The 15,161-nt window shown below is 48.5% G+C and overlaps 1 protein-coding gene across 1 annotated transcript; it reads right to left on the bottom strand.

Moving 5' to 3' along the window:
• Positions 1-6,796: 6,796 nt before the first annotated feature.
• AIRIM (AFG2 interacting ribosome maturation factor) lies at positions 6,797-14,505 on the bottom strand (the record flags this gene model as incomplete). The annotated part of the gene is made up of 5 exons (XM_079546154.1): positions 6,797-6,855; positions 6,997-7,087; positions 13,747-13,933; positions 14,003-14,182; positions 14,252-14,505. 5 exons carry the CDS (start codon positions 14,503-14,505, stop codon positions 6,797-6,799), a joined length of 771 nt encoding a protein of 256 aa, XP_079402280.1.
• Between the last annotated feature and the right edge of the window lie 656 nt (positions 14,506-15,161).

The raw sequence follows: 15,161 nt of genomic DNA, 5'->3' as shown, positions 1-15,161 counted from the left end.
GAGAGATGGTAACCATCCATCTCCAGAAGCCATTTTTCAGTGGGACTAGATTCCATTTAGTCCCTGGACTTACCAGTCTGTTTGGCAAAAGGGATTTCATTCCTTTGCTTCTTTTTGTCAGGATGGATTTACTGATCCCAAACACGTTCCTCACACTTTATTTAGGGCTTAAAGCGCATCATTTACATTGCAGAGCTGTCACCAGCCTGTCTGAGCTGCAGAGGCAGACAGGCAATGCATTTCCCTTGCCCCACTGTTCTCCCTGCCAGATGTGAGGATAACTCATCAAGAAGTTCTCTCAGTAGTTACAGTTTGCCCGTCGGGGAGCTGCTGCCTATTCCCCACCATGCTGGGGCAGCAGGCTCACAGTGGATGGGAGTTCTCCTCCAGCTGCATTCCTATGGATATGTCACCTGTAAGGTGCAGAGAATTCCATGGCCTCGCCAAGGGATGCCAGGCAACGACTGTTGAGCATACCAGAAACCCCCCTCACTTTTGCCCCCAGGATCTGCTCTCCTGTCTCTCCAGCACTGGATGATGGAGGCAGATGGCGAAGCGCTCCATGGCCATGCATTTCTTCACAGGTGCTTGACACCTGTTTTGCTTTATGAAAAAAGCAATCCATTTTCTAGCCTGATCTCAATTGGATTTCTAATTTTAGCCAAGCAGCTCTGCAATGGGACTCCTCACACCGGAGCTGATTGCAGTTGGTTTGTGGCATGGCAGCAAAGCCAGCCTCTCACTGTTGCTGGCCTGCACCTCACCTGCTGATGGTACAGATCTGCCAACGAGACAGATGCACGGCAGCACCTTGCTGCTGGCACAGCCACCTCCCCAGGGCTGGCAGGGGGTACACATTTTGTTGGTTGTTTCCTTCTTCAGAAGTCAGGCCCTGCTCAGGACTTCTTTGCTCTTGCCCATCGTCCCTATAGCAGCCACTTCAGGCCAAGTTTCTCCCTTTGCAGCCACAGGCCATGCTCATCCTGCACTTTACACCCCTGGTCCGTGGTTACCCATCCTATGCACAGCATGATGAATGGAGGCAGAGCTCCCAGCCTCTTCATCCTTAAGGAACCTGAAGCTTCTCACAGGCCTTCCAAATGGAGCTGCTGACCTCTGGGAGCTCTGGGAAGCACAAGGAACAAGCAGTGTTAGCATGATCGATCCCTGATGATAGCACAGAAGGGAGAGCAGGCAGGATTTACATTCTGTCCCTTACGAATGGTTTGGCTGACATATTAAAAGCCGGATGGAACATAAAAATGGAATTTATTCAAATTAAATGGTTGCAAATGTCATACTACATTGAGCCAGAAAGTCTTCCTACACGCAACAAACCAAATCTATGCTTCTAGAAAGCAAGTAATTTTACCTGCCACTTCCTCCAAATGATGTCCTCATCCTGGATTTCTGATTCAAAACCAAAGAACAAACAGCACCATGCTGTCACAGTGCCAGGACCTATCCAGAAAACCGCCGTATACTTCTTCGATTAATTGGATGAGCACTGTTTCTTTCCAGGTGAACAGCAAAACGATCTGCAGATGTGACTTTACCAGCAGTTGTTAATGTTTAACATTTGCCCTGCAATTCCAAATCACTTACTCATGAAATGAAAGGGAAGCCACGCAGGTTTGGAAGGGCTGTGGCCTTCCAATGGTTCCATTCATGACACTGGCGCTTCTCAGCAGGAGCAAGTTAACACATGGGGGATCTCCCTTCCTTTTTGTGTATGCTCCTTGGGTCAGAGAAACCTCTGGGTGTGCAGAAGAGGCACTGTGCCTCTGCTACCATCAGCACTGCCCTCCTAGACCCTGGCCTGAGGATGCTCTGCACGTTCTCCTTCCACTTGAATAAACCAAATTGCTTCACGTTGCACCAGAACTGTGAACTATGTGTTCGCAGGGCAAGCGTGAGCTGGAAATTCCCAATAAATGACAAAACCACAAAGATCAAATAAGCAAAACCTGAGGATGCAGTTACTCATCCACGTGGCAATGACAGGACAGAGCACAACCCCTGGCACTCTCTTACCTTCTCCTTCAGACAGCATCACTCAGACCTGGAGCCACTCAGCAGCAGCCAGCTCGTATTTCTGGGGATTTCCAGTGCAGAGAGCAGAGCTTAGCACCCCTGCCCTGCTCAGCCCCCAGAGCCCCCCTGGGGTGATGGCTCCTCTCCAAGATGGACTTATTTTAAGCACATATGACTCAAGAGAACCGGCTTTGCTGCCTGCTGCTCAATATGTGCTGCCATTCAGCTTCTCGGGGCTCAGCACCTTGCAGTGCTGCTGGGGTGCAGGGGGACAGTGCACTTTGCCTTGATGCTCAGCCTGCTTCCATCAATGCCTTGTAAATGCAAAGCTCCAGCTCTCATTACCGCTCCTCTGAATCAGCCTGTCCTCCTCTCTACATGAGATATGTTTTGAATGATAGCATTTGTCTTTAATAAATGGTCACTCCATAAACCTCCTCCTATGGGAAACCTGGGCTTTGTAAGTAAAACCTGATGTTTCCATTTCATTATAATGCATTCGCTATTAAGGATGAATACCAACTCATCCCCTGTTTAATATCAGCCTAAGGTGTGCACTGGTTTAGTATTACTATTTATGAAATTCATATAGCTGGCCTTAATCCATTTCAGATCCCACAGCTGCACCCCTATCAGCATCAACTTGACCTGAAATTGGGATATTCACCTTTGCTGGAGTCCACAGCATCAGTAACATTCCGAGATAAGGAGCAAAGCTCCCTGCAACCCCACAAAAAGTCCAACTGTAGGATTAAAGACCTTTATCAGGTAGTCAGCATATCCGCGTCCTTCAATGGCTTAAACAAATGTAAAGTGTGTGCAGAGCTATGCCTCGGATCCACGCTTCATGTTTCACAGCCATTCATCATCTCCCTGCGCCGCATCCCTCAGATATTTCCAGCAAAAGCAATGAGATAATCTCTGTCCCATGGGAACTGCCTGCTGGTATCTCCTGCGGCTTAAAAGGGGAAGCAGGACCTGACTTAATCCCTGCCTGTCTGTGCAGAGATGGCTTTTCCGACACAGTCTCACCGGAGACTGAAGATCCCTCAAACAGCCCTCAAAGGTTGAGAAATGAGGTTCAGGATACGCGGCGGATCTGCTGGAGAAAGAAGAGAAGGTATTACCTGAAGTTGTACAGAGCCGTAAATAAATGGATGAGAAGAGACGTGTATTTTGGCTGGATTGATTTGTTTCCTTTTTTTCTAGGGATACACAGACAAGTGTCACCACGGCAGAGCAAATGAATGAAACCACAGAGCCATTAGCTGAATTTTCCAGCCCGGTTGATGTCCAGCTTGGGTTCAGGCCAGCTGTAACCAGACCACAGATTCAGTAACAGATTGGTGGCTGTAGGGCTGACCCCGCTGTGCTGAGCCTCCAGCGCTGGGCTCCCATCCCCACAGCAGCCCTGGGCACTGGGCACAGCTGCTGCCAGCAGGTGAAGGTGCTGCATTGCATTTCCTCAGCAAGGAAGGCTGTTTGAAGTGACCGCTCCGACGTGTTTACTCATAGGACTGGCTTGTTCACAAAGGCATGACTGGAACCTATAGTTTACAAGTTCATAGCAAATGCCCCTTGGGGATGGTAAAAAAAAAAAAAAAGACTGACCCATTTGAGTTCCATCTGTTGGGGTTTATAACTGTTCTCCTTATAATTGTCAACAGACAATGTGAATTGCAATTAGCTAATTGCTTGCTAACTTTCCGTTCTAATAATAGTCATGTTCCAAGTTATACAAGCTTAGAGCTGCTGCTGTTTCCTTGCAACTGGCAATAATAAATAATACCGTATTCCCTCAGCATTGCCCTCTCTTCCAAGTTTCATCCCCATGCAAATTGCTCCAGCATGTACTAATCCCTGACGGGATGGCAAAGGCATCAACAGCATTCATTTGTAGTTTGCTGTGCTGGGAGCATTCTGCACTTGCATGGTGATGTGGCATCGGGACACGGCTGCTCCTCTGCTCCACCTGTCCATGCAGTGACTGCAGCAGGTTGGGGAGCTGCCACCCCGTGTCCCTGGAGAGCCGGCCTGCTTGTCAATACGTGTTTGCTTTCCATTTTTGGTTGGTTCCTTTTGTTTTGTTTTCCTTTTACAGGATCAGATGTGGCCCTGACCCCTGTATTGACATGTTTTATTACCAGTAGCTTCAATAATGTCAGCACAGACCTAAACTGGAGCTTTGGAGAACACACACTCCCCAGAAACAGACCAAGCTGTGCAATGTCACAGCTGTGTGCTGCAGCGATACGGAGGGGCCTGGACCCCCACAGGGCTTCAGACAGTGACAGCTGTCAGGTTGGGTGCAGAGCCTGAACCTTCCCGGAGGGGTTGATGCAGGGAAATCCCTTCCAAGTGGCAGAAATATTTTGCACCCCTCACCAGGCTTTCTGCTCTCCAGCCCAATACTGTTGTGCAGATGCGGCTAATTGGGAAGCAAAGCAACAGGCTGATCCAGTGAAATCAAGGCAAGCCAATGAAATGAGCAATAACATTCTCTGGCGCTCGAGAAACTACTGAACGCAAACCTGCCAGCGAGCTGACATCTCCAGAGCTTACAGCCTAATCTTATTAAACTCGACCAAAAAGCCTTTTAGAGTTGGGGGAGCAGTGTCCAGCAAAAGCTGGTCTGGATTATTCCTCGGGCACCTCAGGGCTTTGTGCTTACTGTTGGATCCCCACACCTGCAGTGGGGGAGGCAGGACCCCCTGTGCCCATCTGGAGCAGAGCTGGGGGGCTCTGCAAGGCTGAGCTTGATGCAGAACGATGGGTGCATGGCAGCAGGTTGGGAATCCCCCTCAGCACAACTGCTCCATCTCCATCTTCAATGGTTTCCCAGCCTCTAGCTCCAGGCAGGGCAGCCTGGAGGTTCCGTGGTTTTAGAGCTGCTCCAGATTCCTCATCCTTGGTGCACAGTTTTTCCATCCTTTCCTTCTCTCCTTCCCTGCTTCTGACATTTGACTCATAGATAGATTTATTAAGTTTAAAAGCACTCCTTGTACAAGCCTCAAGAGCGTGTTCCCCGCTCCACAGCCTCATCCGCCTCTTTTCCACTTGCACAACCTGCTTTGACCCTTTTTCCCAGCGTTTTGGTGGAGAGGTATCAAAATCGTGCCATGAAGCAGAATTCTCCCAGCAAAGCCACAGCAGGAGATATCCCCTTTCCTTTGCATAACAACACGGTGATCTCTTGAGGAAGGAGAGTTCTGTGTCCTGGCCTGGACAACCCAGGAATCCTCTTTCAACCACCTTCCTCTTTCTCAGCAGATTCCTGGACTTTCCCTTGATCACTGTGCGCCATACCTGCAGACACACAGCCATATGCATCCTTCACCCCTCGCACCTGCACTCCTTTTCCTCAATGAAACCCTTCTGTCCCCACTCCCAGGACCTCCGAGAATCACCGCTATGCAGAAGCAGATTTTAAATACCCCCCAAATTACCAAAAATCTCAATGTTCCTCAATCATGAAACATCACAGAAGAGCCAGGTACAACTTGTTGTAAAAAACAAACAAACAAAAAAAAAAAAGGCCAGATGTGGTAAATGGAGCCTCTTTTGGTACAGCAGAGGGACAGTCGAACCAGTTGATCTAATGACCATCTTTATCTTCAGACCATGCAAATCAATGAGGCCTGAACAAGTCCTGATGGGCCGGTCCCCAAACTTCTGTTTTGTTTTCATCTCTGCTTAAATTTCTTTGTCATTTCAATGTCTCCATGAGGTGAGGAAGACGGGTAGCACATAAGGAAAGGAAACCAACAATTGCATGTTATCTCTCAGGCACCCAAAAGAAGAAAAAAATCATCGGATTTATTCCAGGATTCCAATCCCTCCTGCACTGCGACGGATCCCAAAACAGGAATGCAGTGCTCTCTGCCAGTGACAGCAAGGAAGAGCACTGTTCTCATCTCTGCCTTCTCCCCACATTCAGGTGCACAAAGCAGAAGTGCCTGCTGTGACTCAATCCAAATAGTGGGACACAACGAGCCGGGGGAATTCAGCCAACAGAACAGCTTTGCTTACTTCTGCTTTGGCTTCCTCTTCGTATGTTTTTTCTCAGCACTGGTTGATGGATTTCAGACCCAGGGAACATTAAGAAACGAAATGGAGAAGGCTGTGACACGCTGTGCATGGTGCCAAGGAATGGCGGTGACGCACGGCAGCTGGCGGCTCGAAGTGCACCTCACCCTGGGACCCCAAACTGCCCTGAGCCACCTCTGGGTGCAGCTCCTGGGGTACAGCGCCAGCAGGACAGCCACCTTCTGCTTCACAGCTCCTGCAGACACCAGGAAGGCTTCAGCGGGGCTTGGGGTATCTTCAGCAATCTCCCCCTTAGAAGTCAAGAAAGAGGAATCAACAGGAAGACGGCTGGGACCTCGCTGCTGCACAGCACAGTTTGTTCCTGGAGCTGGCTGTGCTTTGTGGAGCAGCCTTGCTTTTGGAGCAAAGAGTCAGGAAAGAATGGGGCGTTATCGGAGCACGATGCAGACTGCATCCTTTGCACTGTGCCATGACTGCCACGTGGGTTACTCCCAGCAATTGCTGCCAGGTACTATTTGAAATGAGACCATAAGGTCTGACCAGCTTGAATTCATCTCCTAACCTCAGGAGAGAAGAGAAAAGGTCCTATTAAGCTTGGTGCAAAGCTGACTTTGGTCTCTGGCTGACAAGTGGCTATGGACTATACACAAAAATGCTCTAAAGCTGACTGCACCAAATGTTTCTTCTCCACCTAACGCAGTTGTTTGGGATTCGGTTAGAAACAAAACTGCATCTTGTAGTTTTTAATAAAGCTCTTGGCGAGCAGTTCAAACACTGGAGAGGGGGAGAGGGAGAGAGAGGTTGAATTTATGGGAGCGGGAGGAGATCATTTGCTTTCTTAGGATTGAAAAGATTAATCGTCTGCAAAGGCTCTTGGATTCATTCCTCACATAGCAGAATGGTTAGGAGACTTACCGGCTTGATATTCTTCATTCTCCTTCCCCAGGTGGCCCAGAGACTGTCTGGACTGCAGGAAAAAGGACTGGGAGCCATCCTGTGTCAGCTCCTGGTGAGGAAGGAGCAGTAGTGCAGCAGGAGGAGGAGCACGAAACCCCACAGTGCTGTGAGATTAAAGATCTATGTACTGTTCTGTAAACTCTGGTTGTGTGGTGATGGTGAATGTGGGGCTGACAGGGAGCACAGAACAAAACAGGTTCATCCTATCAGCTCTTACCCATTGCTGGACCACCAGTGGCACCAACACCATCATAGCAAGTCTCCCAGTTAATGGAAATCCTCTCTCCTAGCACCAGTATTCTGCAGTCAATTCATAACATGCTGAGGTGAACCCCAAAATACAGACAAATGGAAGGAAAAAGCACTTTCCCAAGGCCACCAAAGAGCCCAAAGGCTTTAATATCCCAAACACAAGGCAGCCCTTGCTGAACAGCAAGCATGAAGAACAGATGAAAAGCAGATTGGGAAAAGGAGGAGAACTAAGGAATGACCACAGGGAAGTGCAGGATGCGTCTCCAAGGCAAGCCAGGGGCTGTGCTGAAGAGCTGCTCCCCAGGATTGCAAACCGACCCATTCATTACTTCCAGCCTCACAGACCTCATCGTGCCCTGGGACAACAGTTTGGCCTTTCCCCTCAGAAGCTCACACTGAACAGTGCAGGCAGTGAGGCTGCATGCTGCTTGAAAGTAGGAGATGCGAGCAAAGGGGAGACATCAGGCCTATCCCAGTCTGAAGGAACAGCCACCCCCCAAAACCAAACTTATTTGGGAGATGAGAGGATAAGCCAGGAAACACAGTTTCCACTGTTGTCTTGCTGCTGTCCAACGATATCTGACAGACCTCCTAATGCTGCTGCTACTGGGAGGTTGCAAGCTGACAGTCCTGCCCCTCGGTTGGGTGTAAATGCAGTACTGAGTGCTTTCAGAACTTCATAGAAAGCCATGGAGCAGAGTTGTATGCGGAAAATGAAGCTCACAGCACTATTTATGAATGCTCACCGTGCTCCAGTTTGGGTGCAGGGCGCTGCAGCAGTGCTCATAATGCCATATTTTGAGGTTGTTTCACAGAAGGCTAAGATCAGCCTTATTTTCCAAATAATTTCAGGAAATATAATGTTTGCTCCATCTGAGAATGAATGAGGAACTCGAGCAGAACTGCTAAACATAAAAGTTCCTGGACATCTGGAAAGGATTAGTCAGGAAGGTGCTTGGGACAAGGAGTTCAGGCAAGTTCAGGAGACACCTACTGTACATTTGTTTCCACAGAAAAAGGGAGGAGGAGAGAAAGGGTTGAGGGGAAAAGCAGGAAGGGAGGATTGAAATAAAACCTACACAGGAATGGCAGATAAGGTGGGAGAGATGAGAGCAGTCTGCACTTTGCTGACTGCTGCAGAGAGTCTGCTAAGCAGAGAGGGCAGGGTGCAGCATCAGGGGATGGAGCACAGAGGCAAAGAACCGACCAAAGAGATTTTTGTGCCCATCTTTGCAAGGCCAGACAATGGGCCCTGAGCTGAGCACTTCCTCACCACAGGAAAGCACTTCCTTGCTTTGTAGCCAGATGCGTTCCCTTTCAACTCACGTCTATAGGATTAGCAGATTTTGTTCCCCTTGGAGCTCACCAGCAGCTCAACAGGGCAAATGCTGTGATAAAGTCAAGAGCACTCGGGAAACATTAAAGCGTAGACAGCCGAGTGCTAGGAATGAGAGCTGCACATTCAATTAATGTAGATGGGAGAATGTTTGTTTTATTTCTGAGTGGATAAGCACTCGAGCAGGCTCTGGGGCCCTGCAAAATCACAAAGGAGTGCTGCTCCAGGCCAAGATGAAAGTCTCAAAGAATTAGCATGGAAACCGCAGGGGCTTGTGAAACTCACGCTCGGTTTATTAAATGACTCACAAGGCTTTTTGTCACATATTTCTGCATCCAACTAAAATCAGACTTAAAATCGGGTGCCAAATTCTTTACCTTATTTTTTTTCCCCCCTTGTTATGGAAATTTGATTCTGAAATCTGCCTGATAACCCATGAACTTACGCTGAAGGAAAGCTTTTGTTGTTTCCTGTGGAAGGCTGCAGTCCTGAATCTGACACTCCAAATCCATGGATGGACACTGGACAAAGATGTTGGGACAGTGGTATTTATCCACGTGCATGAGATGCTACCACTGTTTGGAGAGTTGGGAGGGACACAATGCATAAGAACATGCATGTTTTCAATACGATGGCAGGAGGGTCAGAAAGCACACCTATACTCTATTATAGAGTGAGAGAACGGGGTGATATAAATGTGTCTAAAATAAAATCACCCATAGACAGCCTCATTTCCAAAGCAGAACTTTGTAGAGAAGCTAACTTTCACCCTAATGAAAAAAACAAACCGACCAGATAAAAGTCAGATGCTCCCTATAAATGTTTGTGGGTATTTAAATTTAGTAACTGATCTTATTTTGTGCCTTCCCCATAAGTGAAGAATAACTATTTTCAAATTAAGTTAGTAGGAGGTAAAGCTGAAAAATCAAAGCATGAGCTCTGTGTTTCCTGAAAACTTCACTTTAACAAGGTAGCTCCAGCTGCTAACTTTGTTTTATTGCATTCCTAAGAGACAGGTCTTCATGCAAGAACTCTTTAAGAGCTCTGTTCCAAAAATAAAGGCACTCAGAGTTATTTTTATGGCTAGGTGTGTTGTATCAGTTAGTCTTAGGGCAAGCAATGCCTTTGGTGCTGCTGTTACCTCCTGACCTCACTGGGCTGGAGTCTCTGTCCACAAACACCTACCTGGTGTCCTTGCTTCTTGGAGCTGCATGCTGGGGCAGCACTGAAACAACAGCATCCGTTCTGCTTGGCTGCAGGTATCTGGCTCAGCATTGCAGGCTGCCAGGGATGGAAAGAGGAGGAACAGCCTTCTCACCTGAGTGCTCTGAAGTTCAGCCCCTGGAGGCTAAATGCCCACCCTGACTGTCTTCATGGTGGGATGCTTTGAACCTGCAGATCCTCCAGCAAACACAGGCTGAAGGGAATCTCCCATCTACAAGGAATGACATTCTTGTTAACAACTGGGGATCTTGGCAGCCTTCCTGAGCTGCAACATACAGACCTTGAAACTGAACAAAACCCACAGTTGTATCCAATTAGAGCCCTCTGATGCAGAGGTTCATTTGTGCCCTTCCAGAAGACTGCAGACAAATACAACTGATGACACGGCCTATCAGCCATAAACCATTCTTGGTAATTAATTGCACCAGAACTTCAACAAGCACTTCCTTCACCCCACTTCAGTAAGAGTTGGGAGTTGGATCATGGCTTCCCCTCTCAGCACTCCCACAGCACTGTCACGAACCCAAAAGACAGATAATAGAGAGCAAGGCTTCCAGGAGAAGCAGAAAGGCCACCACTGAACTGTTCTGAGGGCCTTCCAAACTTTAAATCCATTTGTTCCTTATGCAGCTCGAAGATGGGCTGCCAGAAGAGTATTAACAGGCTGTACAGCCTTTTGTGTGCACAAGTAAAGATAATTTTGCATCCACAAACAACATGATTGATTATTTTCTAATGATAAGATGAAACCTCAAGGCCCAAGGGAAGATGGCACCCCAAGAAACACCTTACAGTCATCTGTCTTTACTTGCTTTGTGCCGTATGTGATGAGCATAAGATCATACAGCTGTTCCCTATCAGGTTGTCTGCCCTCCCCTCTGGCTTTATATTGACATTTTATAGCAGAGAGGTTTCTTGTATCCTCTCTACACTGAAATATAACAGCTCAGGATTGAGCTCAAGCTGTGGCAAAGGGACTGAGCTCAGAGTACGTCACTGTGCTTAGAAGTGACAGTAACAAAAACTCAGGCACACATTTGTTGAGAGGTCAGATCATTTTGGCCCATTCCTGTGTCACTGAGAGACTCAAGATGTTCGTGGGAAGCAGTCATAAGCTCAGAGCACCCTCAGACAGCAAACCAAAGACAGACTAGCGAGAGTGGTGACAATTACAGCGCACACCAGCCAGCTGCATGCAGAGTCAGGCAGTAAGCAGAAGCAAGCAGAAAAATGCAGCAGCTCACACTGAAGGAATGTCAACAGACATGAAAACTGAAGTCTCTTCCCTCCCATCAAAATGCTTACTGTAAATTTGCAAAGCAAACGGCTTGGCAGCACGCTCCGAACACAAGCAATACATCTTCACTTCTGCCACAGGCTCTTAGCTATCAGAAAAGGGACAGGTAGATGGATAAGAGAGCTTGCTATTATCTTTGTTCTTTGCTGTATCCCAACATAAAACCGTGTTTGTCAGATGGATTTAGAGCGACAGTCTCTCCAGACACCAGCAGTCAGCTGTCACAGAAGAGCTAGGAAGTAAATCTACTGCAGCCTGTCATCCCCAGCAGACACTCATCCTTTCCTTCAAATCAGAACTCAGTTATGCCCCCAGGGAAGGTGAACACCCAGAGCAGGTGATGGCTAATAAAGTTCACCTAGGGTATTTCACTGGCCAGATCCTAAATACTGGGGATGTTTGAATTTAAATAACCCAAAGGTAGAAGGTGAATATCGGGAGCTGAGAGAGGAGTCTGTGAGCTGGGAGCAAAGTTTTGGAAATCTGATGAACTTTTGCACTGTGCTGCGCACAGGAAAATAGATGCCTTATTCTGAACCAATACTGTGATGCAACCAACTGCACCAGAAGCACTCTGACAGAAGGAGTCAGCGACAGGTCATGGTGAAACAGAGCTGCTCGAGGATGGGAAATACTTTGCACGCAGAAGCATCTGCATCGAGACTGCTACACAACCATTAGCTAAATAAACTTCATTCTTGGCTAATCTGCCAAACCAGTATCTTCACTGCATCATCTGCTTTATCTTAAGCTGAAACAGTTGGAGGAGGAGCCCATTTCTCACTTTCCTGGGAATGAGATGGCCAAGTGAAAAGCTCCCCAGCAGCAGAAATTTGACTCGGCAGTTAAACTGCACTCTTGCACAAGATCTACAAGGGATGCACAGAGCAGAAGCCACAACAGCCCCTTTCAGGGCAGGCTGGAGGACAGGATCAGCACCAGCAAGCATTCCAGGGCCCTGAAGCAATATTGGGCTTGCAGACACAAAGAGGAATTGCCTCCCAGCCCCCACGGCCAGCAGATGCCTGGAACACCTGCCCTGTATGTGCTCAGAGCAGAAACTGCCTGGCTTTCCATGTGCTTAACACCCTTAGTTTGACAAACGCTGATTTCATCAGTCATGACACCCTGAAGCCATACCAAAGCCAAGTGGGTGACGTGATTTTTCTTTGCAATTAAAACTGCATATTAAGTACCATTCCTCTCCAAAGAGCTGTCAGCTGATGGGGAAGCACCGGCAGCAGCAGCCCTGCGCAATCAGCAGTCTTCAAAGGCCGCCGCGCAGAGCCCTCTGCAGGTCGAGCAGTGCCCTCAGGTGGTCGAATGGATTCCTCGGGCTTGAAACTTATTTTGTGCCCTTATCCTCCCCCCAAAAAAGGGGGAGAGAAAGACAGAGACAGCAAACTACAGCTGTAGCTTATGCTAGAGACACGAATCCCATCACTTTCTCGGAACGTTACAGAGCATCATTTTCACTGCCAACAAAAGGTGAACCTAAAACAGACAGCAGCTGCTGGCATAGAGCAGGAAGTTTTAGAACTGAGTATTAAACATGCCCTTGTAGAGATATTTCTTTTCAGCAAGTGATTTTTACTTACATAGACATCTCTTCCTCAGAAAGATATAACACACTTCAAACTGCCCACATCCGAACTCAAGTGTTCATGCTGGTTATGGTTACCTTCCTAACCACAGACACAAGCCAAATTTGGTCCTTGTTCCAGGAGGGATGAAAGCAAATATATTGCTCAGAAGGACAATGTACAAACTACTTATAGTTCCTGATACGACATCTTTTATTTAGAGGATGTTATCTAAAACACTTTCCCATCAACCTGCTGTGTCTCACATTACCTTTATTTGCAGTGCATTTCACTGCTTGTTTACAAGTTAGTCACAAAACATTTTTTCAGCATACAAAACATCAGTGGGGGGGGGGAAAAAAGGGAAGACAACTTCCATAGCTGAAGACAATTTCTTTCTATTGTCATGACCTGTTGACCTCAAGCTCTTCCTCAAACACAATCCACCTCAGCTTGAAAATGGAACACTCCAAGCACTTCCTACAGAGGTCACCTCATCCACCTTCTAAACACTGCCTCAAGTAATCTTCCTCTTAGTGGTTATCTCAGGATATACCACACGATCACACAAGCTGGTCAACATCAGTCCTGCATGCTCTCCATCTGAAGCCTTACCAGCAGCGCAGCTGTCACTGGTTGTCCAAAAAGAGAGAGATCTTAAGAAAAGAATCTGAGTTGGGAAAGAAAAAAAAAAAACACAAACACAGCTATTAAATAATACATTTTACCTGTATTCTGTATCAGCAGAAAATTATTTCTAAAATCTTACTTTATATAAGCTTATATAAAGTAAGTTTGTAGACCAAATGAAACAGATTACCAAGTCCCTTATAACATAGCAAGAAAGAAAACTGCTCCCAGAAGATCCTGGAATGCTGGCATTTACCACCAAATTGTGTACAAGACCTGTGAGCTGGTTGATTGCAAAGAGCAAGGACAGAGAGCATGCTCAGCCACTGCTACTGAGAGAAGCAGTACAAGCAACACAGGATGTAGGCTATATGCTGGCCTTGTACCTTCAGGGAAGAGATACCAGCACAGGGCTCAAAGAAACATCCTTTAGATCCAACATGTGAAGAACTACCTTGCACAGTGTCTTCCCCATAACGCTCCAAAATCCTCTCCCAGGCCTGTGGGAGGGCTTCCATGTCTGCCAGGCTGTCACAGCTGATGATCAGGAGGAACAGTCTGATCTCCAGGTATCTCCAGACAGCTTAAGGACAACACAGAGAAAGGGACACCCAGCAGCCCAGCATTGCTACGAAAGGATACAGGTGCCGGTAGTAACGCTCCACATCCTGCAGTTCCTCCAGAGCGTCGGCCAAAGACGGGCAGCGCGGCCCGCGCCGCAGCACCTCGGTTAAGCTCAGCTCCGCCGCCCGCTCCTCGTACAGCCGCAGCACAGCAGCAGCGCCGGCCCCCACCGCGTCCCTCACGGCGCGCAGCTCCTCCCTGCACGGCTCAGAGCTCAGCGGCGCCCCGCACCCCGCACCCCGCCCGGTCCCGCCGCCTCCCCCTCACCGCCGCTCGCTGAGCTCCTCCAGCAGCGCCTCGACCGCTCCGCGCTGTTTCCGCCACAGCCTCTCCCTCAGCTCGCTGAAGGCGCCCAGCGGCGTTCCGCCCCACGCTAACCGCTGCGCCGCCCGCATCTGCGCCGCCAGCCCGGCCAGCGACGCCAACAGCGGCGCACAGGCGGCCACAGCTGCCCGCCAGGCCGCGTCCCGCCGCGCCGCTGCCGCCGCCCACTCCCGCAGCGCCGCCACCATCGCAGCCATCGCCGCCATGGCGACCGCCGACCCGGAAGCAGTCGCTGCGTTGTGCGTCATCATAAACGCGCCAAGCTCCGATTGGCCGCACCGCTCTCGGTTGGGATTGGCTGCGCTGAGTCTCGCTGAGTTCTGATTGGACAGCGGGCGGGCGGCTGTCGGTGCTTTAAGGCAGCGAGGCAGCGTAGAGGCGATTCCTCCGAGCTGCTGGGCTTTTGCTTGTTTGCTTTCTTTTAAGCAGGTGAAGCAAAAGCATCTTTACCGCTTCAGCTCGAAACGATCATCTCTGTGTTCAAGGAGAGCTCTCTGTTGTCGCACCCAAAGTTGTTTGCGTTCTGTTAAACTTCTGTGTTAATTTCTTACGTAGAGGAGCACCTGCTGCTGGCTTTACATATCAGCCATCAGAAGGCAGACTGTTCTTTCTCTGAACCTGAAATAAACGAGTTTGACTGAAAGTGCATCAAGCAATTGCAGTAAAATCGTTCACCTTACACTTTCGTAGCAGAGCTTTGAGGGCGCTGGAAATGAATGAAGCCACGCTCAGCGTCTGTCAGACCGTTGTTCATCCATTGGTCCATCCATCGTGGTCTCCATTTATCTTCCTTTCATTAGAATATACATACATTTTTTTCCCCTGGATAATAATTAAAAGGCAGCTATGTTAT

Source organism: Tetrao urogallus, assembly GCF_951394365.1.
Source record: "Tetrao urogallus genome assembly, chromosome: 23".
In the NCBI taxonomy this organism is placed as follows: domain Eukaryota; kingdom Metazoa; phylum Chordata; class Aves; order Galliformes; family Phasianidae; genus Tetrao; species Tetrao urogallus.
Note: the sequence above shows the minus strand (reverse complement) of the source record. Positions and strands in the feature narration are given on the sequence as shown.